Raw genomic sequence first — 25906 nt, forward strand, 5'->3', positions numbered from 1 at the left:
GGATATTTTGGGGGGGAAACACACACACACACATTCAAGACTAAGGCACAGTATAATAACTCAGGTAAAGGTAAAGGCTTACCCCCGACATTAAGTCTGCTCGTGTCCAACTCTGGGAGATAGTGCTGATCTCCATTTCTAAGCCAAAGAGCCGGCGTTGTAGACACCTCCAAGGTCATGTGGCCGGCATGACTGCATGGAGCGCTGTTACCTTCCTGCTGGAGTGGTACCTATTGATCTATTCACATTTGCATATTTTATAACTGCTAGGTTGGCAGAAGCTGGGGCTAACAGCAGGAGCTCACCCCACTCTCCGGATTCGAACCACCAACCTTTTGATCAGCAAGTTTAGCAGCTCGGCGGTTTAATCCGCTGCACTACCGGGGAGCTAGTAATAACTTATTCATCTGTAATGTACAATATACCACTCTTCTATGCAATGGTACTGACATCTTTAAATAGCCTTTCATTCAGTGCCAATTGGTGGCTCTGATGATAGTGGGCTGGGTTATAGTCTGAACTTTAAAAGTGCTAAATGCTCTCCCCAAAGGTGCTAAAAGTTGACTTCCAAATAGGATCAGCACCTTCAATAGCTCCTCAAAAGTTCAGAAACATTTGGAAACTCAGTAACATGGAAGTCCTCACTTCCCCCAGTCTTTGGTCACTGTTGGAATGTAACACATTGAAATAAGCTTGACAGCAAGATTGTGAGTACCCACATGGTGTATCTAGCTTGCCAGGTGGATGTCCCCATGCTCTGCACAGAAAGCTGAGCTTCAGCACAATTCTGAATGACTCCCCAAAATAATCTACAGGGGGTTGAGAATGTGTAGTGTAAGTAATAGTAATGCAATTCAGAGAGGGGACACCTAGAGTAATGTGAAATACCGTTGGTCTGTAATGGTTCCTCCTCAGAGTGTGGTGGAGTCTCCTTTTCTGGAGGCTTTTAAGCAGAGGCTGGATGGCATCTGTTGGAGGTGTTTTGATTGTGTGATCCTGCATGGCAAAAGGGGGTTAGGCTGAATGGCCCTTATGATCTCTTTCAACTCTAGATTTCTACCTTGCTGAGCAGGTTTCTGCCCTACATGATGTATTGTCCAAGCCTAGGTTTCCCTTTTTCCTTCCCTATCCCACTTTGCCCCACAGTATGCCTACCTCCACTTTCCACTCTTTTCCTAATCCTTCCGCCTCTGTGGTTGAAAAAAGTTGAGAGGAGGGGAACTAGCTGAACCACAATGAAACTAAACAGACAGAAAACCTTAGTGACCTGAATGGGCCCCTGTAGCTGAAAGGCCCATTATGAAGTCATAGGAATGGATGTTTCCATGGAATGTTATCAGCTGATGAAAGTGACAAGGAAGGCAAGTGGCAGCAAAGCAACGAGGGGACTCTGGGCCATGTCCATTCACATCCATGAATAGCCTCCATAACCATGGCACCACAAGGCAAGGGATGAAGGCCACAGAGCCCAGGGGCCTGGTGTATCAGCTTCTATGGAGCTGGTTAAGAGCAATCCAGTAAGTTATGAGCATGGGGAATGGAGTGTTATAAAAGCATTCCAACTGACTACTGCAGGGAAACAGAGATGCTGGGTTAGATGGGTCCAGTTCCAAAGGGCTCTTCCTAAATCAGGGGTCCTCAAACTTTTTAAGTGGGGGGCTGGTTAATGGTCCCTCAGACTGTTGAGGGGTCGAATTATCATTTGGAAAAAAAACCGAACAAATTCCTATGCACGTGTCTTTTTGTAGTGCAAAAAAACCCACAATAACAATTATTTATTTATTTATTTGCTACATTTATACCCCACCCTCTCTCATCCCAAAGGGGACTCAGAGCAGCTTACAAGTTTTATGTACATACAATATATTATATTATAAGTATACACAATATTAGCATTATATATTGCTATAATGTACTATACCAATATACTGTAATATTATCAACATTACATTTAATATATAATATATAATTAATATTATTATATTGTGTTATTATTAGTATTATATTGTATTACATGGTAATATTAGTATCAATATTACATGTATACACAATATATTATATTAATTACCATAACACAATATTAGTAAATGGAAGAACAATACAATATTTAAAAATAAAAACAATTTTAACCAACAATCAGTAAACCTATCAGGATTTTAATGGGAAGTGTGGGCCTGCTTATGGCCAATGAGATACTCAGGTTAAGTAGAATTGTTGTTGTTGTGTGCCTTCAAGTCATTTCAGACTTTGGGCGAGCCTAAGTCTAAAACTGAGGGTGCGGGCCAGGTAAATGACTTTGGCGGGCCGCATCCGGCCCCCGGGCCTTAGTTTGGGGACCCCTGTCCTAAATACTGTAGTCGGATATTTGTGAAAGTGGTAAAACTTTGTTCCACACATCTAGCTTCTCTTATGCTATTCATTTCTATACCTAATACACCTGGCCTTGAGCAAGCATGAGCTAGCAAGTGGTCTGAGTATTGGACTAGGGTTCCAATCCCTGCTCAGACATAGAAACCCACTGGGTGACCCTGAGCAAGTCATTCTCCCTCAGCCTCAAAGGAAAACAATGGGCAACTGTATTGAGGCAACCAATCAAGAAGTCCCATCATAGTTTATCCTTAGGTTCACCATAATTTACCTATCTGAATGTATCTCCTTCTATGAACCATCTTGGAGATTAAGATCATCCAGGGAGGCCTTACTCTCAGTCCCACCTCCCTCGCAGGTACGCCTGGTGGGGACGAGAGACAGGGCCTTCTCAATGGTGGCCCCTCAATTGTGGAACTCCCTCCCTAGTGACATCAGATCAGCCCCCTCCCTCCTGAGCTTCAGGAAAAAATTGAAAACCTGGGACCAAGCTTTTAGATATTCTGTCAGTGCAATAGGTGAATGTGGAATTGTGCAATAGTAACTGGAACGGCCTGGACTATGATATTGGATTATGTGATTTTAATAATTTTAATTGTCGAAATGTTTTAGTGGTTGTTTTAAGGTATATGTTTATTTGCGGGATATGTGTTGTATGGCATCGAATTGTGCCTTTATGTGCGCCGCTCTGAGACCACTTTGAGTTGGGAAGGATGGGATATAAATATGACAAATAAATAAATAACTAGATAAATAAATTAGAAACAAGTTAAGGGCACACAACAACAACATCTGGCCATAATTTATTTAGTTCTGCAATGGGGCTAGCTGTGTGTTACAATTTGCAAAAGATAGTCCACTGTTTAAAACGGTTAGAGAACAGTCCTTACAATGATCAAGAAATAGAAAACAAACAAAGGGGATGAAACCCAACACCTTTACCACAAATCCAATTTAAAGATTTAAAAAACAGTTAAGAGACGTGACCTGGAATGTGTCTTGAAGTTGCCTTTCAGGGAGGTCATGGGGGAGACTAGGCTGGGCAGGCAGACAAGTGACACCCATCACAATTTGCCTCACTTGAGATTGAGGAGGATTCAATTCCTGCTTAAATTGCTATAACTGTAAATTTGTATCTATATGTTAACATACCTAAATGTTATTCAGATCTTGGTTCTCTTTTGTTCTCATTTTGTTATGAATTTCCTCTTTTTAACAATGCTTTGCCATCCTAGTCTGGCCCCACATACGTCCCATCCACTTTATCTTGTAAACTGTCTTATAATGAGACCAGTCTCTCTCCTCAGCAACTTTTCTTCGTTATCCCCAATTTCCTTAAGACCTTGTCAGACTCAGAAATGTTGGGACTTCAAAACTTGCACCAAACTTTGTGCCTATGTGGACAATCCTAGTGAAAAATACATCACGACCCCCAGAAACTCAGCGGGTGTGTTCCTGAACCTATACAAAACTGTGGATAATAGTGAAACCTATTGAAATTATGGACTTCCAGCCCAAGAATACAGTAGAGCTACACTGAAGGACCTAGAAAATGCCTAGAAAAGACATTGATAATTAATAAAAACCACAGTTATTGGGGTCCTACTATATTGCTTTCTTTTCATACAGCCTCAAATATCTCAAATATACTGGCAATCAAATATCCCACTTTATTTTGCACCTGACTTTAGCTAGTGAACTCTGTGGTCCCTTCCAACTCTAAGATTCTGCCATTCTGTGTTGTATAATCTCTTCTAGATCTATTCTAGCCAAACTTGCAAAAAGTCAATGTGTTGTCGAAGGTTTTTGTTTCCGGAATCACTGCGTTGCTGTGAGTTTTTCTAGCTACCAGTATTTAAAAACAAACTCTAAAATGAGGACAGTAAATAAAAAAACAACATTCAGAAAACAGGGGAATTCCAGACAAGAAACAATCAGGGCCAGCTAATCACCTCCCAATAAAGGATTCCCCCAGGCAGGAAGCAGCCAAGCTTTAAAACTTCAAGGCTTTTCAATGCTCATCAAGATGATCTATTGCATCATTCACACTTGCCTCCAACAGACAAGAGTTCCTTCTCCCACTCTGGACCTTCCACAGATATATAAATCCCACTTGCCTAGTTTCCAGCAGACCTCTCAACCTCTGAAGATGCCTACCATAGAGGTGGGTGAAACGTCAGAAGAGAATGCTTCTGGATAATAGCCATACAACCCGAAAAACTCACAGCAACCCCCTTGTAAAAAGTCAATCTTTTTCCTACTGTTGCTGCCTCCGACATTGTTGCTTATTTCTGTCCCATACAGAGAAACCATCACATTGCTGTCACAGTTTGCTGAGCACCAGGCCCAATGGGCACTCCAACAGGTTTCCAGTAATCATCTGCTGCAGACTCTGTGTCCATGTTTAAGATCCTATATAAGGTCAGAGAATCAATTAGCGAACAAATTATTTGGCTGGGTGGTTTGGAAGGAACATGGGGCAGTGAATGTATTAATTATAGTCTTAGTGATCAGACCGTGCCACAATTGTTCAATTATTCATATCTGGATTGAACGACTATGATGCATTTTGAACAGAGATGGCTCCAAAGACAGTTTAGAAGCTTCAGCTGTTCCAGATGCAGCCGCTCTGTTGCTTTTAAGAACCTAGTCAGTGTGTCACATAGCAGTCATGTCTATGTACTGGTTAGACTGGTTCCCAATACATTTCTGGTTACTTTTTTCAAATAACAAGATTTATTCAAATGAATATGTGCTTGTGATTAGGTGCACTCTGCTCATAGGCCCACCAGGCAAAAAAGATATATTGGGATGTAGTTCCCATCATTATACCTAAATATAATACCCGAGTCTCCTTTTGGCGTGAGAAGGGAAGGGTACAAGTGTGGTAAATAAATAAATACCCTGATGTAACCAGATCCCATCTGGTCTTGGAAGCTAAGCAGGGTCAAACCTGGTTAGGACCTGAATGGGAAACTGCCAATAAAGTAAAGTTGCCTATCAACTTATGGCGACCCTATGAATTTCATAGGAGTGTCTTAGGAAGGGAACACTCAGGTGTTGTTTTGCCAGTTCCTTCCTCTGCTATATAGCCAATAACACCTGGAATTGATTGACAGTCTCCCATCCATTTGACTATGATTCTGAGAAATTTGAATCTTTGCTCAGTCATAGAAATCCACTGGATAACCTTGGGCAAGCCACACACTCTCAGCCACAGATGAAACAAACACCCTTTAAGCAAACAAAACAAAAAGATTCATCTTAAGGTACTGTATGTTGGAAATGACATGAAGGTATGAAGGCATGCAGCAACATGGAATGATGAAACATGCCGGGTTGTAGGTAGTGCTTAAGTGCTAATGATAGATCCAGACAGGTGCATCCTGGAGAAAGAGAGACACTGACATCTCCTTTGTAAAGCCCACAAAGGTTAAAAATTCAATTTTTAAAAAATTAGTAGAAAGTTTGAAGGTGTCAAACATCAAAAATGGTCTTTCGTGCTTGAAGAACTAAGCCAAGTTTCAAAATTATATCGGACTTTGTTTTGATTCTAATTCTGTACTACAGCTACTTTCATCCTAGGCAGAATACCAAAGTATCTATGGGATTTCTTTTTTTAAAAGTCTGATATGTTTTGCCTTTTAAAAAAAATAACCAACACAGAACGAATGCTCAGCTCACGACAAACCCCAGAGAGGAACAAGAAGAAACAGCAAACAATAGGCAGAAAAAGTCCAAGAACCAGCATAATGAAGATGGTGCAACTTCTTCTGGCTCTAGGAGGGAGCAGACATCCCCTCCTTCACAGTCCATTTACAGCCTATTTGATGGAGATGGGCGACTGGATATCTTCCAAATGCGCAAACTTGTCTATGAGAGAGGTACTAGCAAAACAATTTATACCATGGGAATCTTCTTGGGGATGGAGCAGCCATCCTTCACCTCTCAAGCGGAAATATTGGGTGGGCTGACCACCAAGGAGGCAGTGGGGGAAGACAGGTTTAATGCTACAGTGCTGAACAGAAATCTCACAGATGTCTAGTTATCAGTTTTCTCAGCCGCTAACCACCTATAGCCGCAAACTCTGAGCTGTCCATCTTGCCTCTCTTAATAGACCAGTGGTTCCCAACCTTTGGGCCTCCAGGTGTTTTGGTCTTCAACTCCCAGAAATCCCAGCCATCTTATCAGCTGTTGGGAACTGTGGGAGCTAAACTCCAAAACACCTGGAGGCCCAAAAGTTGGGAACCACTGTACTAGATGCTGTGATGCTGGTTGCAGATCATTTGACCTGAGAACTGGCTAGAAAATAGGTAACTTCCCAATGTGGCAAGTCACTAAAGCAACTCTATGGAATCAGGAACATACAAGTGATTCTGTGGACTTTTCCCGCCACCTTTCCAACTGTAACAATTATTCGGCACATACCTCCATCATTTAGATCAAACATACCCCCCAAACCTGGCACTTCTATAAAATCAAGCCTTTTTCTCCTTCCCTTCCCTTCTAGAAGATAATCAGAAATATTATTTTACCCATCTGCAGGAGGTAAGGCTTTATAAGCATCCTGGCACCATCTTATACTATAAAGACCAAATTTTTGTGGCAACTGTGGCAGGTGCTCTGGCAACAAAACAGTAGTGGTTGGCAGTGCAATCCTTTGATGACTTAAAGTTCAGTGTGGTCCTGCAACAGTGGGAAATCCCTAAAGACTGAAATAAAGCAACATGCCCATTACAAAGAAATGATATTTTGCATTCTGGTTAGGAAATTGTGAGAATTGTAGTCCAAAAATAATGCTTCCAGGCTCTAGACCAGATCATCAAGTACTTCTTATGTTCTTAAAACAAGAGGCCATACTTTACATAGCTTCATCCAAATGCCTTGACTTCTAAAAGACCTCTTGTTTTGTGATTCAATAGCATTTCTACCAGTAGGTCACAGCAGAGATTCTCAATATGGGATGGCAGGCTACACAAATGCAACACCAGTTGTGTCCTGCAATCATGTATATGCAGGAGCCTGTAATTTTTAGTCCTGGCTAGTAAGCAAAAATAAAAATTATGAGCATGCAGGGCCATCATCCTCCCTTCTGTTTTGGCTGCTCCAGTTATCAAACAACCTCCGCTTTCCTCCCAACTTCAAAGATAGTCTTTGGGTAGAGAATGCTACAAAAGGACTGGATTGATGCCCATTCACCACTGCTGCTCCAATAAAGAACACTCATTTGTTAGATTCAACAAAGAGTGGTAGAAATATTTTCCATGGCAATTGAAATTGTGGACATCTTCTTTGTGTATCTCATCCAATGGAATATGGGACAATACCAGTGCTCAGAATGCTGGAGTGTGGGGTATATTACATGCTCAGATGTATATTTTATGATTCTAAGCAGGCATGGCAAGGGTTTGGACTGGGTGGCCCTTGTGGTCTCTTCCAACTCTGAGAGTCTGTAATTCCACCAAAAAAATTACAGAATATAATAATTGGATATTTAAGACAGCCTCCAGAGTATTTCATTACTTCTCTGTGTGTCAAAGCCTGAGCAGCATCTTTTTGGAAAGAAAAGAATGGGAAGGGGGGCAAACACCTTCAGAAAAGGGTAAACAATGCCAAGTAGAGGTGGTAAAGGTGAAAAGTGTTTAACCCTCTGCTCAACCCCAAGAACAAATCCTCCACCAGGATTTCTAAGAATATGTTGGGGAAAGTAAATTAATGGACTAAATGATTCCATCCCCACTACTATGAAAGAATGAGAAGGGTGTGATTATGTATGTCAGATTATTGTTATTCATCACCGTGGGCTGTGTGTTATTGTTGTTGTTTTCTCCCTTGTCGCAGGCATCCATCCTAGTGAGAGAAAGATCACCTGGAAGTTCCTCTTTGGTGTGTATCCTGACAAATCCACAACAGAAGAAAGGAGGGAGCTGGACCAGCAAATGGCCTCCCAGTACCTCTGGATGAAACAGTCGTGGAAACGGCGTTTCTCTTCAGCTGCCACCATGAGAGTTCACTCTGACTGTAAGTGCCATCATCACCTTTTAAGGGTCTATTTTCTAGGTTTCTCCAATTGACTGGAGCAACAGGGACCTCCCCATAACCTTTTAAAGGGGCCACAGTTAGAAGGTGATAGGTAAAGGTAAAGGTTTTCCCCTGACATTAAGTCTAGTCCTGTCCAACTCTGGGGGTTGGTGCTCATCTCAATTTCTAAGCCAAAGAGCCAGCATTGTCCATAGACACCTCCAAGATCATGTGGCCAGCATGACGGCATAGAGCGCCATTACCTGCCTGCTGAAGCAGTACCTATTGATCTACTCACATTTGCATGTTTTCAAACTGTTAGGTTGGCAGAAGCTGGAGCTAACAGTGGGAGCTCATCTTGCTCCCTGGATTCAAACCACCAACCTTTCAGTCAGCAGGTTCAGCTGCTCAGTGGTTTAACCCACGGGTATAGTGTTTACTATATGCATTTTAATGGTGCTATATTTATATGTCTGTTTTAACCATGTTGTACCTTGCCTTGAGCCAGAGGGAGAGGTGGGTAACAATAATTTATTATTATTATTATTATTATTATTATTATTATTATTATTATTATTCACTTTCCTCTATAGTGGAGCTTTCTATGGCCATCCAGAAATATGAAGAACAACAAAGAGAAATAGAAGCTGCCAGGCCAACTAAAGATATTTCCAGTGAAGTGAGTAACAATGCCATAAACAGCATGGCTGAAATTGTTTGTGTAGGCATGGAGGTGGGTCTTTACAGAAGTGAACCATGGCCTACGTCCAATTGCTAGTGCCAACTACAGTAGAGTCACTGAAACCATGAGGGAATTAGTATGTCACGTGTATGTAAATTATACTGATCACATATTTTACTCCTTAGGACTTGCAGTTGGACTAAGGCTAATCACCAAAAGCACTGGGCAGTATCAGAAAACAGAATTAACCCAATGTTGTGTATCCAACCCAATCTAACCCTCAGTCTCTATGACTACTTTTTCTTTTCTGATTAAACTGTAGGAATTCTTAATGGTGAATCTCATCCCCATGATAAAATGTCAATGAGTTTTGTGTCTACCAGGTGTACTTTTTTTAAAGATTTGGCTGAAAATAATTTTGCCAAACAGCATTGTCATTTTGTGGTGACACCATGAATTTCCAAAGCAACTAATACTCAGAGGTGGTTTTGCCAGTTCCTTCCTCTGAAATATGGTCTTCATTGCCTGTTATTCTTTGGGAGGCTTCCACTCAAATACTAGCCAGCACTGACTCAGCTGGAATCTGGTGCTTTTATCATAGAATCATAGAATCATAGAATAGTAGAGTTGGAAGAGACCTCATGGGCCATCCAGTCCAACCCCCTGACAAAAAGTAGGAAATCGCATTGAAAGCACCCCCGACAGATGGCCATCCAGCCTCTGTTTAAAAGCGTAGTTAGAGTATTTAGATGTTCTCTGTGTGCATGTGTGTATGATTGCAAGTTGTCTATCTATCTATCTATCTATCTATCTATCTATCTATCTATCTATCTATCATCTATCTATCTATCTATCTATGATTTCATAGGGTTTTCTTAAGCCTTACACTACTGTTAACACAATTCTATCTTTCCCCAGCAAAGCATGCCTTTCCGGCACATCGACGAACGGCAGTTCCAGCAGGCATTGAAAGACATCGATACTGATGTTCCCCAAACAGACCGAAACAGAACCTTCTTCCAGTAAGACCCTGATCTTGATCCCTACCCCATATATCCTTTGTTCTAACCAAGCTAAAACTGAGGGTTAGACAACCAGATAAAAACTACAAAATCGGGGCTGGTTAATTCAGGTGAGAGATCATAACATTGTGGAAGAGACCACAATGACCATTCTGTTCAACTACCTGCCATACAGGAATACTAAATGAAAACACTCCCAACAGATGACCACAGAGTCTGTTTTGTTGCTAATTAATGTGCAGGCATGGCCAGAAAGAGATGTTCAACCAATCCCTGGTGAACTGTAGTTCATAACTGAAGCTTGGAGTAGTTTCTTTCTTAATAACTTAAAACATGTGTATTTCACCCCATATCACAAACTCCCAGTATAGTGTACAAATAGAACAATTACCTTTGGGGACTGCAATTCCCATAATATCCCAGCCAACATAGTGGATGGTCATGCTGATAGGCAGATTATGGGAGCTGATATTCCAAAACACCAATCCAGTGGTTCCCAACCTGTAGGCTGCGGCCCACTGGTGGGTCGCAAGATCTAAAATAAGGTCCATGAGACATACAGGAAAATTCAGCTCTAGATTATTAAATATGGTTTTCTGTGGGCAAGCAGATGGCGACTACTGGATGGCATATGTTCTGTATCGGAAATTGGAATTGATGTGGTCTATCCAATGCAATTTTCTGAATCAGCACCCTAAATAACCAAACTGAATCTAAAGTTGACCAAAAACCGATTCATAACCCTTTTGGTACTAATGTTGGGGAATGGTCCTTGGTCAAACTGGTCCCTGGTCAAGTGGTCCCTGGTTAAAAAAAAAAGGTTGAGAACCACTGCAGTAATCTTTCTAAACTCTGTGTCCTCTTTTTGACTTGGTGGAATTTAAGGTTGTACCATTCTTGTATGGAATACTGGAATATCTGGCAGATTCCATCAAAACTTGGGTATGACTGTCTTCTCCAAGTACAAAATCATAAGATGTTACTTCGGGGGACTATATGTCTTTTGATAGCACTCAGCTTGAATTATGGTTATTTTAAAACTCCCAATCTTATTAACAACCTCTGAGCGTTCACCAGCTGAAATATCTCCCTCTCCTCACTCCTCAGCCTGCAATATGCAAAAAAGAAGTCATTTAAAACTAAAACCTTATGGCAAAGGCAGATGTGGCATCTGCCATTGTGTCTCCTGACAATTTCAATTTTAATGTTTAAATGCAGCCAAGAGCATCAATTCCAATATTGTTCAGAACAATGGTGGCAAGTTAAGCATCATCAACAAAAGAAGACAGAAATTTCCTTAAGTTTTTACCAAATCTGGAAAAAAATATCAGTGGAAATACAAATACAATGCCTCTCATCTTAGTGTGTAAGACTAAGATTAGGTCACGGGTTACCTGTGCACTCTATTATCCAGATACTCTTATTGCACAGGTCAAGACTATTTCTCTTTCTTCTGATGGCTTTTTGTCCTGAAACCTCACTGGACAGCCATTCTAATAGAGAACGTCTTCCATTTGAGAACTATCTGAGTAAAATAGGACATATGGCCACACTGCTCAAGAGTAGCAGCACTGGGTGAAGAAGATGTGTTTTAACTTCCAACTGAGTTGCTTTATTGGTACCTTAGTGATATCACTTGCCTCATTACTAGGGGCAAGGATCAATAGGGAAGTAGATTAAAAGAAGAGAAAAATAAGCTGTTTCCTTCCATAGAACCATGGCTTGAATTAAACTAGAGCCCCCGCCCTGTGCTTTAAACATTTGTAAGATAAGGTGAAAGAAGGAGGAGGAATTTATTACATTTATGTAATACCTCATAAAGTGAATTCTTTTGGCACAGAACAACAATAGAAATCACAATAAATAATTGAAATCGAGCATATCGTAGCAGTTGAGGACGCATGTACCAATGGAGCACCACAAAAAAAATGCAAAGTTAGAACAAGTCATCAAGAGTTAAAGCTACCTTCAAATACTTAAGTAATAAATAAAAAATACTTTAAATTCCTGAAATAACAAATAAATCTTCAGCCTAGGATTGAAAAGGCAATTGTGAGGTGGCAGGAATTATTCCTTGAGGAGTGTTCCAGAGCAAAAGGGGGTCACCACCAAGGCAACCCTCTCTCATATACACTTGCTAAATTTGGGACTGAGGTGATACTTATAGATAGGTTTTCATAGATCACTGTGCCAGCTCAACTGCTGACCTGAAGGTTGAGTTGCTGATCTGAAGGTTGCCAGTTCGAATCCGCAAGATGGGGTGAGCTCCGATCTGACAGCTCCAGCTTGCGGGGTCATGAGAGAAGCCTCCCAGCTAACACATCTGGGCATCCCCTAGGCAATGTCTCTGTAAGCGGCCAGTTCTATCACACCAAAAGTGACTTGCAGTATGTTCTCAAGTCGCTTCTGACATGATATAAAATAGGTCACTGAAAGCCACATATGGGAGGAGGCATTCTACCAGGTGCTGCTATCCTGAGCCTTGTAATAATTTATTTGTCCAATCCCATTCCTGTGGCCAAGCTCTAGTCCAACACTACACACCTCCATCTCTGAAGGGAAAAAGTAATCGGAACTCAAAAAGCTGCATCTTTTGACTACTGCTCCCAGAATCCAATAGATTGTGTCAGGAATGGCGAGAGGATTTTGAAAGCAACATTTCCAAGCTATAGAGATGGGATGTACTGATTGCAAAACACTCTAATCCCACTCCCCTTGATCTCACTTGGAGGCTTTGTGTACATTTTGAACACCAAAGAGAGCAAGGCAGAACTTTTGCCCTTCCATCATCACTGAATAACCCCACTTAGCCTCCATGCCCCCCAGGCAAGAAGCAGTTCCCAATTCAGAAGTTAAGGGGTCCCATTAGTCACAAAACTGGCATCTCTCTTTCTCAAATCAAACCTGGGTGTGCCAACCGGTGTCTCTTCTTTTTCTTCACAGATGCGAGGGACTAGTGAACCTCCTTCATCTCCGAGATATTCTTGTCACATACGTGGCCTTCCACCAAGGTGAGGAAAGCACTGTTCAACCCAGCCTGCTTCCAGGAATTTTCTCTGATGGCATCGGTTCTGTGCCTGCCAGTTTCCCTGCTCCGTTCACCTCCTTTTCTGACACTTTACTGCCCTACCATTTATCACTTATATAGTGCTTTTAATTTTGCCAAGTCTTTTTCAGTCCAAACTGTTTGTCAAAGAAGTTTAGAGCTTTTCGGTGGAAGGTTTTTGGAACTGAACTGGCATTTCTTTCATGGGCTGAACATCCCAGGGTTGAAGCATTGAGGGGTTTCAATTAGCAAAGACCGCGGCATTATCTGCTCCCTTTCTCTGACTTTCCTATTCTCTTTAAGCTCAGCTGCATTCCTCATACTAGTACTGTGCTCTGTGCATGTGTACTTGCGTTGGACAGACAAAGGATGTTCACAGCAACAACATACTGTTGTAAGATAGCCTTGTTTTAAAACAAAGTCTTTTGAAGCAACAAGGTCTTGAGTGAAAAATCCCCTTAGCACATCATGAAAATGACAACTTTTAGAAATGATTTGATATGTTGATGGATCAATACTATCAGTTGCCTGCACTTCAGAATTTACCACAATATCACAGATAATAACCCTCTGTGATTTTTATTTATTCCCAGTTGTGTCTTTCCATTTATCATGGATTGCCTCTTTTATTTTTCTAGCATATGTTCCTGATAAATAGCTATCCCTAAATTTTCTTTGACATAGGAAACACCTTTTTAAAATATCCACAGTCATCACTAAATTCCAGTCCTCCTCTGCATATCTTTACAGCTGTACAAGACTAGTAAAAAACAAGTCACTACTAAGTTTAAGGACACTTGTCACTTCCATTTAAGTTTACTCTATCCCCAGAGCCTTACTTAGTCTTTCTATCTCTGCTGAAATTAAGGGAATGAAAACTTTCTGAAACAAAAACATCAGCTAACTCTATCTTCCATCCTGGTCACTGCAAATCCGTTTGGGATGGAGTCACATCTTTACTTGAGCATGGAACCCCATAAATCCAAGCATATGAATGAAAAATCAAGTTGATTTGTTCATATGCCATTTTACACAGTGGCAAGGTTAATTTTGATATTTAAAAGCTGCAGTCCTGTCTGTTCTTACTTTTGCAGAAGCTCATTAAACAGAGCAGGACATACATCTAATTAGATATCCAGAGGAAATATTGTGTTGTATATGTACCAATGTGTTAGAGAGCATTTATTATTCATTTTCCATTGTGGTTTGAACGAAAAGAATGAGAATTCACTTTGCTTTTACAGCTGAAAAGGGTAGTATATTGCAGAGTAGATGAATACACACAGCATACTGGAGGCAGAGAAGTCATCTGCAATGCGTAATTATAGGGGGAATGCTGAAATAGCTGTCCTTGGGTGAAAATACAGGGGCATATGATCACACAAGGCCCATTAAATGCTGAAGGGAATAAGCTTACTTCTTGATTCTGTGACTCAATCATTTTTCTAGCGACCGTGGTTCTATTAAGACAGTTCCCTTTGCTTTCCCCCACTTTCCAAGTGTCAATGTGATAATGTCCTTAGACTTCACTTTTGCACTTGCCATGGTTTGCTGAAATTGCTGACATTTTGGTGACACCTTTGGCACTACTACTTTGCTTCCCGTACTTTTGTCTTCACTGCAGATATTGGGTACTGCCATGGCATGAATGACTTTGCCAGTCACTTTTTAGAGACCCTGGACAATGAGACAGAAGCCTTCTGGTGCTTTGTGGGATACATGCGACGTTCAGCGTGGAGGTTCACAACCCTGGGTGTGCGGCGCAAGATACGTGAGTCGGGTGGGAAGAGAAACGGAGGGATGAAGACAGATGCAACAATCATTGAGCAGTAGCAGTACTTTGGAAGCACAATATTTAATTCAAAATTAATGTACTGTATATATTTGAGTATAAGATGAGTTTTTCAGACCCTTTTTAGGGATAAAAAAGTCCTGCTCAGTTTATACTCTAATGAGGGTCCTGGTCGGCTTATATTAAGGTCAACTTATACTCGAGAATATACAGGTAATCAGAGTTGAACAGTCTTATCTTAAATATTATCTTATGTATTATCTTATGTAAATATTCAAAAGCATTTGACCCACTGATGCCCCAATTAATGTAATTTTATTCGTATCTATTTTTATTTTTGAAATTTACCAATAACTGCTGCATTTCCCACCCTTGGCTTTTACTCGAGTCAATAAGTCTTCCAAGGTTTTTTGTGGTAAAATTAGGTGCCTTGGCTTATATTCAGGTCAGCTTATGCTCGAGTACATACGGTATTCTCTTTAGACTGGAGTTTAGGAGTGATTGATGGAAGCAGGGAATAGTTCTACAAGTGTTCAATGAAAACAATTTTGGAAAGCAACAACTACCAGATGCCTGTAATGTCACTCGGGCTGGATCTACACTGCCAAATAATTCACTTTGAATTGCATTATATAGTCAGTGTAGATTCATATAATGCAGTCTAAACTGCATTGAATTGCACCATATGAGTGCATACTGATGCATTATTAGGTAGTGTAGATCCAACTTAAGGTATCTCTCTCAATTATCAGAACAGTTTTGCACCTTCCAAATAGATATGTGGAATTGGTTTTCAAAAGGTACCAAATCCATTTGAACAAATTTTATAGGGATCAAAAAAGTGATAAAGATATGCATTATAAAATACAATTTTCCAAGCCCTGTATTGCAGTGATCTGATGTTTTTCGCTAGTTTTGATCTGTGCATAATATTCTATTCCTAGCTAATAATATGCTGCCACCTATCACTGATCTTTCAATTTTATTTAATTTTTGGATTTTTTTGGATTTGGTGCCTTTGGGAAATGAACTCCACATATACATTTCTCTTGTTTTAAAACAAAAATAGTAAGGGGAAATATAGAGCCTATAAATGTTTAAGTAACATGTGACATGTTCAAATAAAATAAAGGTGGTAGGCAGACCACCTGGAACATGAAGAAGCACAATTGGCAGGTAACCTGGGTTTCAACTTCTTAAAATGAACATCTCTCATGCAAATTGCAAAATGAGGAGAAATCTGCAGACATAATGAGGTTGGAAAACCCACTGTGGCTTCTTTTGAAATATTATACCTGTCTCCAGCTAGAGAGTGAAAAAGAGATGGGAGTGGGCAGTTACTAAGCAACAGGACAGAAAGTCAGGGTAAAAAGGAAGATCTTCAACCAATACATGTAGAAGCAATTTTTCTAAGATTCCTATGAGCCGCACTTCCTTGAAAGGTGAGAAGAAAGCTATAGGAAATGGCAGTGCACTTTTATTTCTGTAGTGCCAAGAAAAGCTAAATTATCCAACCGATACAAATGATGCAAAGAAGCTAAACTGCACATACATACCAAGGTGTGTAATTTAATTGCAGCTTGAAAAAGTTACTTTTTGGAATACAACTGTCAGACTCTCCCACACTAGCGTTTGTTGTAATCCAAAATGTAACATTTCTTGCACCCTAGTCTGGAAAACACCTTTGCACTCAATCCACACAGGAGTCCAACAATATTAACTAAACAATTAATTGAGAAAAGCAAAAGCAAATACCAAAAGGCAAAAACACAAAAAGTAATAGGAATTGCAATGTCAAAAAAAGTCCAAAAAGCCAAGGGAAAAACGTTTTTTAAGAGTCAATAGTCCAAACACCAGGTCTTGTTCAATAGGAGTACAATATAGAGAACACCAGGAATCATAACACAGACATAAATTCAAAAGCAAGAATCATAAATCCAAAAACAGGAAGCATAAATCCAAAACCAGGAGAACAGGAACTTCTTAAAAACCCAAAAACCATAAACATGACTACAAGACTTTCCCAAAGGACTTAAACTTGAGCATGAATGTGGAAACAGGACCCAAGATCCTCACGACAATGCAGTGTTGCCTGATCTTACTCTAAAGAAAATGATCCTTTAATTTAAGGACCACAGACCATGAAATCATGTCTTTGGCATCTGCTCTGTTGCTTCAAGGATTTCTCATGAATTCGGTTTGATCTCCAGAGCTTTGCTCCCTCCTACCTAAAATTGATCCTCAAACTCCTACTGTTAACTGTAGGTGTGTTCTCAGGGGAAAGTTCCCTCTCATGGGAAACTTCTCTCTCTTGCAGCTCCTTATCTTGCATTGCTAAGGAACGATTAGGGCAAAGGATCTCCCTATCATCCAATGCCAGTCGACTCAGCTCAGAAGCTGTTTCCCTCTCTGGCCCCCTTTCACAGGCAGAATCCTGCTCTAAAATCCCCTAATTTTGCTCACTGGAAAACCCATCAGTCCTACAACCATCCTCTCATCTTCAGCCTCTGACTGAACTACAACATTTTTGAGTTCTGGGTGTATTCAGCTTCCAATAATCATAAAGGTGATAAGAAGGTCCATTCACTGACTCCTTATCAGTGACTCCTTGTTGATCTTGGAACATTTCAGCAAGTGTCTACTTTTTCATGTGGCTTCAAGGTGATATTGAGGGGGAGTGGTGGCTAATCTTGCATATCAGGGTCACATAATCAGTTCTTTTGTCATGCTACAATGCATCCTACTATGTTGCTCCTCCTACCATAAAAAGAATGGTGTAATGATGGTAAAAGAAGGGGTGCTGAAAGGGTCACAAGTGAGCCACAGAGACCCCATTGTCTCCTTTATTTTGTCCATATAGAAATCTGTGAAGAGGTTCTGAGACATGTGGACCCAGAACTATACAACCACATAGAGAATGTTTCCAAGGAAAAGCTAATCTTCTGCCTCAGGTAAAAGCTGACTGGCCCACCCTTTACCTCCAAGAAGGAGGACAACACTGCAGAGCTGCTGTTGCCTGCAGACATGGTCCCCGCTGGAACTTGAAAACAATGGCATTAACTTAATTTGTTGTCATTAACTTTGGAGTTATTCCACTGAGTGTCATTATTTTAGTAGAAAATGTAAAGTTCAATGTCACTAATTCTGTATGAGAAAAATATTTATTTTAACTATGTTAAAAATATAGGTATAAGAGAAACAAAAATGACCAGCCCTGCAAATATGCTCCAAAAGTAAACAGATCAAAATAACATGGTATTAATTACTCAGCCATTAATATTTTCATTTAACTATTTAAATAAATTTTATAATCACCACTGAGAACTTTAACAAAATAGACGTCTTTAATCATTTTCAAACTCTAGTCCCAACTAGCATTATTTTCATCCATAAATTAGAACAACTTTTACCAAACTTGGGTCTTCACATGAAATTGGACTCCGGTTCCTATAATCCCCAATAATCGGCAATGCTTTCTTGTCATGATAGGAACTGTAACTGAACAAAGTCAGAAAAGGCTACTTCTAGAGGTAACCACATTCTGCAGCAAAAAAGATGATTTTTTGTATAAATCAAGAGCATGCAAATTAGGCACGTTTTGAATAATTTCTTATGCAAGATTACTCTGCACAGTCAGCATCTATATATCTCTGAGATATTAAGAAAAAGTAGCCTCACAGAAACCATATAAAAACCTTTGCTCTTCTTCTTACAAATTTGACCTTCTATATTTTCAAAGGCAGAGTTTGGAAGTAACCAGTTACAGATAGTAATTTATTTATAATTAATTCATTTTTCCAGGAATGAAGGCATAACTACATTCCCTTATGGTTGTAACAAAGAAGGATAACTTCAACCCCCTTGAGATGTAACTTTAATTTTCACTTACTTGTTATAATGTCTTTCTATAATCTATCAGAGTGCGGACTCAATAAATGGTGGAGAGGGAATATTTTAGTGCAGATGGGTACTGCTCTCGCTTGTTCGGCTCTGCGCATTGAGGTCACAATGAAGGCAGGGGAGAATATTTTACATCATAGACCACTGACATGTAGCTTTGACGCTCCCCCCCCCCCCCACTTTGTGTCTAAATGTACATCTCTACTTACTAGATGCTCTAGTACATGGCGGGGGCTAAGACAATTCCCACCAGTTTCATCCATCATGGCAAATGGTATTCATTCATTTATTTTATTTATAGAATTTATATTCTGCCCTTCTCACCCCAAAGGGGACTCAGGGCAGATCACAGAACACATTATGTAACAAACACTCAATGCTGTTTTTATTCACAAACAAGACAGACAATTGAACATAGAGGTATGGCATTTCCCATCTTCGACTTCTTGGACGCTTGCACTCAGGCCACTGATGGCTGTCACTCCCTGCCAGAGAGTTTTGTTTGTAACTTCCTCCTTTTGATTAAATCGCTGGCATTTCCTTCTGGGTGTCTTAATACTTCTCCGCTTTTAAGTGGTTCGTGTTGATCTACTCACATTTTGCTTCCGAACCACTAGGTAGGTGGAAGCTGGACTAAAGGTCAGGAGCTCACCCTGACCAGGGCTTCGAACTGTCAACCTCTCGACTGACAAGATTTATATGCAGTTGGTGGTTTAACCCGCTGTGCTAAAGCCCAGTCAACAATGCTGGAAGATATGATACAGAACATTTAGGACAGTGCTATTCAAAGTATCAGTCAGAAAACTATCAGCCACCAATCTGCAAAGACATTCCAGGAAAGAATGGAACATCAGTAGCCATAAATATGAAACTGGCTGTTTGCTGAATAGTTTGAAGTATGCTTATACCAAGAAAAATGACATTAATTTTGGAACTTTCCAGCCACATATTATAGGAAAGGGTTGTCTATAAGTAGGTTTGTGCCAGTGTTGGGGAGAAAGGACTTCTTGCCTTACTGACCATCTTCCATGCACACCTTGGGCCCCTTTACAGGTGGCTGCTGCTCCTTTTCCAGAAGGACTTAGACCACCAAGATGCCGTGAGGGTCCTAGAGATCAGTGCCTTGGAGACTGAAAAGATGAATTTGGGGGCTTGGATCTGGCGGACCCACAGAGAAGGTGAGAGCCTTCTTCTTCTGAGGATAGTTGTAAAAGTTTATATAGGAAGACTTTGGGCATGGGGCAGCTCCAAGGGAAAAAAATCCAAGTGGACGAGTTAATCACAATCTTTCAAAACATATGTAAATGCCTTCATAAGGGGAGCAGTTTCTCAAATAAAATATTTCAATTTATAAAGCACTCAAAAATGCAAATTCATGCTCCCTTTCTGCCTTGCTATTTGAAAAAACACATTTGGAATCATCCCAAAGAACAATTATAGTATTACAATTCAAAGAATATTCAAAATGAGGGGCTGTACCAGTAGAATTTGAATCTATGTAAAATTATGGCTTTCCTGTAAAAACTGTAGGATTCCTCAGGGGAGAGACAAGCAAGGGAAAATCTTGCCCACCGCCCTAACCCTGCAACTCATGTACATCCTATTCCTTTGTCTCTCGTAACTGTCTCCCCCATTGTCTCTCATCAAGAAAGCCTTCAGATTTATTGATCCTGGTATCAGAGCCATGGTCCAAAAGAAAGTGGCAGGTGAAATATACACTGTGCTCTGCCCATAGGTGAGGAGATACCAGCTCCATTCAATTCTGTGGATCGGGATGAGATCACGTTTGAGGTGCTCCTTTGCATTGCTGTACTGATCCAGAACAGGAAGCAGTTGCTACAGTACCAGGATGTCAATGACTTTTTCCTGTTTGCACAAAGGTACATAAAGCAATAGTAGACAATCCAGTTTGTGGACTTCCCACTGCACAACCAGGTCTGTATGCTGTAGAGGTGAGACTGAGACTTGGAGACTTTATTGAGTCACAGAACTCACTAAGGCTGGACCTAAACTGCCCTATATCCCAGGACCCGATCCCAGATTATCTGCTTTGAACTGGATTATATGAATCTACACTGCCGAATAATCTGGGATAAGAAGATAATCTGGGATCAGATCCTGGAATATAGGACATCCAGCCTACAAGGCTTTGGTCCACTAACACTTCTTCTTTCTCTCAGTTTGACTTACCTTACAGGGTTGTTATGAGGATAAAAGTGAGAAACCGTAGATGCTGTCTTGAGCTCCTTCAAGGGAAAGCAGAAATAAATGTAATAAATTAATAAACAAGTCGCTTTCTGCAAAAAAGAAAAGCTCAATGGGTATATTTTAGACTATTTGAGTGTAGAAATAAGATAACTGAATGATAATTTGTGTACCTGTAACATAGTAGAATTGAATCCCTTCATAGGCATTACTCTTCAGAAATAGCACAACTCTCCAATGTAAGAAAGTATTATACTCCTGAAAATGGAGGGCTGAGGTCAAGAGACAGGAGCTTACCTGAAGCCATCTGGTGAGTTCATGGCTCTTAAGTATAGTATGGGGAGTAACCTTACCTCGAAGATCTTTTTTGTACTCAGAGCATCGACATTCACAACCCTAGTGAAATAGACCAGGAGGCAAGTGATAGGAAAGTATTAGGAAGTATTATAGCCAGTAAATAATGCTGGGTGGGAATGAGGTAGTTTGCCTTGTTCTGTGAAACATCACACCACAACCAAAGCTGATTTGGACATCATATATCCACATTCAAAATCAGCCGACTCTATTATCAGATACTCATAAGGAATCTGCTTCTTTATTTCTCTGACTGGCCATTTATATTGATGCAATTGTGAACAACATAGTTCCTGCATCCAGGCTTAGTAACTTACAAGCTTAATTGAAGTCAGGCAAGAGTGGGCAAAGGATCCTTGTCCTGTATTGTTAGGCACCAACTTCCAGCATCCCTCACCATCAGCTATGGCATCTGGAGGGTCACATTTTGCCCACCTCTGTAATAGGCATGAAAAAGACAGCCAACGATTTTACAGGTAAGGTGTGCCTTTTAAAACAAGATTTGAAGAAAGAGAATGGAGTGAAAGACTGGAGGATAGTAGCCAACAATATACCCTGAAATTTCACACACAGTGTATCTATTGACTAGCAGATAATGGCAAGGGCAAAGCAAAGCAAGACATGTAACACAGGTGCTTATGCTCCAGACATCTTTCTCCAGATACACCAGATATTGCATTTTAAAATTCCAGTTTAAGAGGCACCAGTATTTCTCTTGCCAGTTCCCTTCCAGGCCTTTTTATCTGTTTTTTTCTCACCATCTTCCCCAGTCCCTTTTTATCCACTGAGCAACATACTTGGGAACTTCTTGGCACAGAAAGTAATACATGACAGGTCTGTGACAGAACTCCACCTTAAGATGGAGATTCAAAGGGTAATGCTGGATGTTAAGAGCCAAACCATATGTCCTTCTGCTTTGAAACTTTTCTAGTGTATCCCATTGGCCCAAGTGTTGTCAGCAGAGCAGAACTTTGCGGTGCAAGTCGAAAGCCCCTTCTACACAGCTATATAAAATCCACATTTAACTAGATTATATGGCAATGTGGACTCAGATAACTCAGTTCAAAGCAGATATTGTGGATTATCTGCCTTGATATTCTGGGTTATATGACTATGTGAAAGGATCTAAGGCTCTGCTCAGCATGGTAAGCAAGGAGCTGTCCCCAAAATGCACTTAAAAAACTAGAATTTTGAACAGTGCTCAAGTTCTTGTCAAAGGCTTTCATGGCTGGAATCACTGGGTTGTTATGAGTTTTCCGGGCTGTATGGCTATGTTCTAGAAGCATTCTCTCTTGACATTTCACCCACATCTATGGCAGGCATTCTCAGAGGGAGTGAGGTATATTGGAAACTAAGCAAGGGAGGTTTATATATCTGTGGGAGGTGAGAGAAAAAAACTCTTGTCTGTTGGAGGCCAGTGTGGATGTTATAATTGGCCAGCTTGATTAGCATTTAATGGTCTTGCAGCTCAGTGCTTGGCTAATTCCTCCTTGGGCAGAATCCTTTGTTGGGAGGTCTTAGCTGGCCCTGATTGTTTCATGTCTGGAATTCCCCTGTTTTCAGAGTGTTGTTCTTTATTTATTGTCCTGATTTTAGAGGTTTTTTTTAATACTGTTAGCCACATTTTGTTCATTCTCATGGTTTCTCCCTTTCTGTTGAAATTGTCCACATGCTTGTGGATTTCAGTGGCTTCTCTGTATCATCTGGCGTGGTGTTTGTGAGAGTGGTCCAGCATTTCTGTGTTTTCGCATAATATGCTGTGTCCAGGTTGGTTCATCAAGTGCTCTGCTATGGCTGACTTCCCTGGCTGAGTTAGTCTGCGGTGCCTTTCATGTTTCTTGATTAGTGTTTGGGCATTGCTGCGTTTGGTAGTCCCTATGGAGACTTGTCCATAGCTGCATGGCTCTTGTCCTTTGCTTAGTATTCAAGTTATCATTTAAAGTGTGGGGAACAGTAGTGACTGGTGGTTTCAATGGCAGTGAGTTAATAAAGATGTGCTGCTATTTAGTCTTAAGTTGCAAGTAGCTATCCAGGGTGTTGAATCCTTTTCCTAAAGCAAATTCAGCACCTATACAGTAGAGCAGGGGTCCCCAAACTTTTTAAGCAGAGGGCCGGTCCACAATCCTTCAGACTGTGGAGGGGCCGAATTATCATTTGGAAAAAAAAATACAAACAAATACCTATGCATACTGCACATGTCTTATTTGTAGTACAACAACAACAACAACAACAACAACAATGAAAGAACAATAAAATATTTAAAAATGAAAACAATTTTAACCAACATAAACCTATTAGGATTTCAATGGAAAGTGTGGGCCTGCTACTGACCAATGAGATAGTCAGGTTAATTAGGATTGTTATTGTTGTTGTGTGCCTTCAAGTCGTGTCAGACTTTGGCCGAGCCTAAGTCTAAAATTAATTATTTATTGACTGCATTTATTTACTACATTTATATCCCACCCTTCTCACCCCGAAGGGGACTCAGAGCAGCTGTATGTACATACAATATATTATATTATTAGCATAGCACAATATTAGCATCATACATTACTATATTGAACTATACCACTATACTATTATATAATATGTAATATATAACATATAATTAATATTATTATATGGTATTACTATTAGTATTATATATAATATAATTATATATAATATGTAATATATAACATATAATTAATATTATTATATGGTATTATTATTAGTATTATATTGTATAACATAAGATTATTATCAATATTATATGTATATACAATATATTATATTATTAAAACTGATATAAAAATATTATATTATAAAACTGAGGGTGGGGGCCAGGTAAATGACCTTGGAGGGTAAATGACCATTCGGCCCCCGGGCCTTAGTTTGAGGACCCCTGCAGTAGAGTCTCACTTATCCAAGCTAAATGGGCTGGCAGAAGCTTGAATAAGCAAATATCTTGGATAATAAGGAGGGATTAAGGAAAAGCATATTGAACATCAAATTAGGTTATGATTTTACAAATTAAGCACCAAAACATCATGTTTTACCACAAATTTGACAGAAAAAGCAGTTCAATGCGCAGTAATGTTGTGTTGTAATTACTGTATTTATGAATTTAGTACCAAAATATCACGATATATTGAAAACAGCTGACCTCCAAATAGAGCACTCAAGGGCCAGGGCTTCCCAGTTCTCAGTGTCTATGCCACAGTTTTTAAGGTTGGCTTTAAGCCCATCTTTAAATATCTTTTCCTGCCCACCAATTTTACATTTCCCGTTCTTGAGTTCGGAGTAGAGCAACTGCTTTGGGAAACGGTGATCGGGCATTCGGACAACGTGGCCAGTCCAGCGGAGTTGATGGCATAGAAGCATCGCTTTGCTTCTTCCAGCACGCTGACATTTGTCCGCCTGTCTTCCCAAGAGATTTGCAGGATTTTTCTGAGGCAACCCTGATGGAAACACTCCAGGAATTTGGTGTGATGTCTGTAGACCGTCCACGTTTTGCAGGCATAGAGCAGGGTTGGGAGGACAATGGCTTTATAAACGAACACCTTGGTATCTCTACGGATATCCCAATCATCAAACACTCTCTGCTTCAACAAGAGAGATGGTATGAGAGATTCCAATCAAATGCCAGTAGCGCTAAACTTATGCAACGCTAATATCATCCCACAGGTTGCAGGGTAGACTTCAGCTGAACACGTTACACGGGGAGGAGAGGACATGAACAACATCTGCCATGAAGCAAGATTCTACAGAAGACTACAAAGGGCACTCCCACATATGCCACGAGGAGAAAAGAACTTGAGTACCTCCTAGAGGAGAATTTAGATCACGGCCTTTTTGGGAGCAAATCACCAATGAAGCAATAAGCATATCAACTAAATGTTTTGTCAAGGCCTCTTAATAAGCTAACATAGTAGTCTTTGGGCATCCTTCCACCCAAAATGGATATCTTGCAACACTACCCAAGAATCAGACATAGATCAGGAACTGGACATCCATGCATGATGTTTGAGGCCTCCTTAACCAGTCATCTCATCTCATTTATAAAAATTGGAAAGTATTTCTGATTTGCCTTATGCTTCTTTCCCTTTGCCTGATGCACCCAATATCGTCTGATTGTGAATAGAAAAGAAAGAGGGTTTGGAAAAGGGGAACTGAGACTCCAGAGTTGGAAGATACACTGATATTGCTTCAAAGCTTAAATTGAAGGCTTTGTGCTGTGGTTGTTTGCCCCAGTTGGCATTCAGGGAGTACATAGCATTTTGAAGCTTTGCAAACTGTTTACTAGAGGTGAAAATGTCCTTTCTTTTTTTTCGTATCCTCTGCTCATAAACAATTGAAATCATCCTTCCTGAAGTTGCTTTATCACTGTGCTAAAGTGTTACAGTCTAGGCTAATGAGCTCTCCATACTAGGCATTGGCCACTTGTGTTGAACTACCTCAGTCTTCATTCCCAATCAGGGTGTGCAATGGGCCTGTTGGCTAATGATTGCAGTCCCTTACATCTGGAGAATATGCAG

The 25906-nt window shown here is 40.3% G+C and overlaps 1 protein-coding gene and 1 long non-coding RNA gene across 2 annotated transcripts; one reads left to right on the top strand and one right to left on the bottom strand.

Annotated features, from left to right (window-relative positions):
- Positions 1-1335: 1335 nt before the first annotated feature.
- On the top strand, positions 1336-25446 carry LOC100556824 (TBC1 domain family member 15). The gene is made up of 12 exons (XM_008103626.3): positions 1336-1517; positions 4672-4788; positions 6034-6251; positions 8209-8388; positions 8982-9067; positions 9989-10092; positions 13036-13103; positions 14763-14909; positions 17791-17881; positions 19884-20008; positions 20566-20710; positions 25056-25446. Exons 1-12 carry the CDS (start codon positions 1414-1416, stop codon positions 25105-25107), a joined length of 1437 nt encoding a protein of 478 aa, XP_008101833.2. The 5' UTR covers positions 1336-1413; the 3' UTR covers positions 25108-25446.
- Positions 19108-23898, bottom strand: LOC134296517 (uncharacterized). Its single transcript, XR_010003298.1, has 2 exons — positions 21021-23898; positions 19108-19576 (listed from the first exon to the last, which is right to left on the bottom strand). It is a non-coding gene; the product is annotated as an uncharacterized LOC134296517 (long non-coding RNA).
- Positions 25447-25906: the final 460 nt, after the last annotated feature.

The sequence above is a fragment of the Anolis carolinensis genome, chromosome 2 (genome assembly GCF_035594765.1).
Source record: "Anolis carolinensis isolate JA03-04 chromosome 2, rAnoCar3.1.pri, whole genome shotgun sequence".
Lineage (NCBI taxonomy): Eukaryota > Metazoa > Chordata > Lepidosauria > Squamata > Dactyloidae > Anolis > Anolis carolinensis.

Bases quoted from the DNA above. Each gene is read 5' to 3' on its own strand.
- LOC100556824 (XM_008103626.3), top strand. From the start codon at position 1,414: ATGAATAGCCTCCATAACCATGGCACCACAAGGCAAGGGATGAAGGCC. The intron at 9,068-9,988 runs GTGAGTAACAAT...ATCTTTCCCCAG, and splicing joins CTAAAGATATTTCCAGTGAA to CAAAGCATGCCTTTCCGGCA. The intron at 14,910-17,790 runs GTGAGTCGGGTG...TTGTCCATATAG, and splicing joins GGGTGTGCGGCGCAAGATAC to AAATCTGTGAAGAGGTTCTG.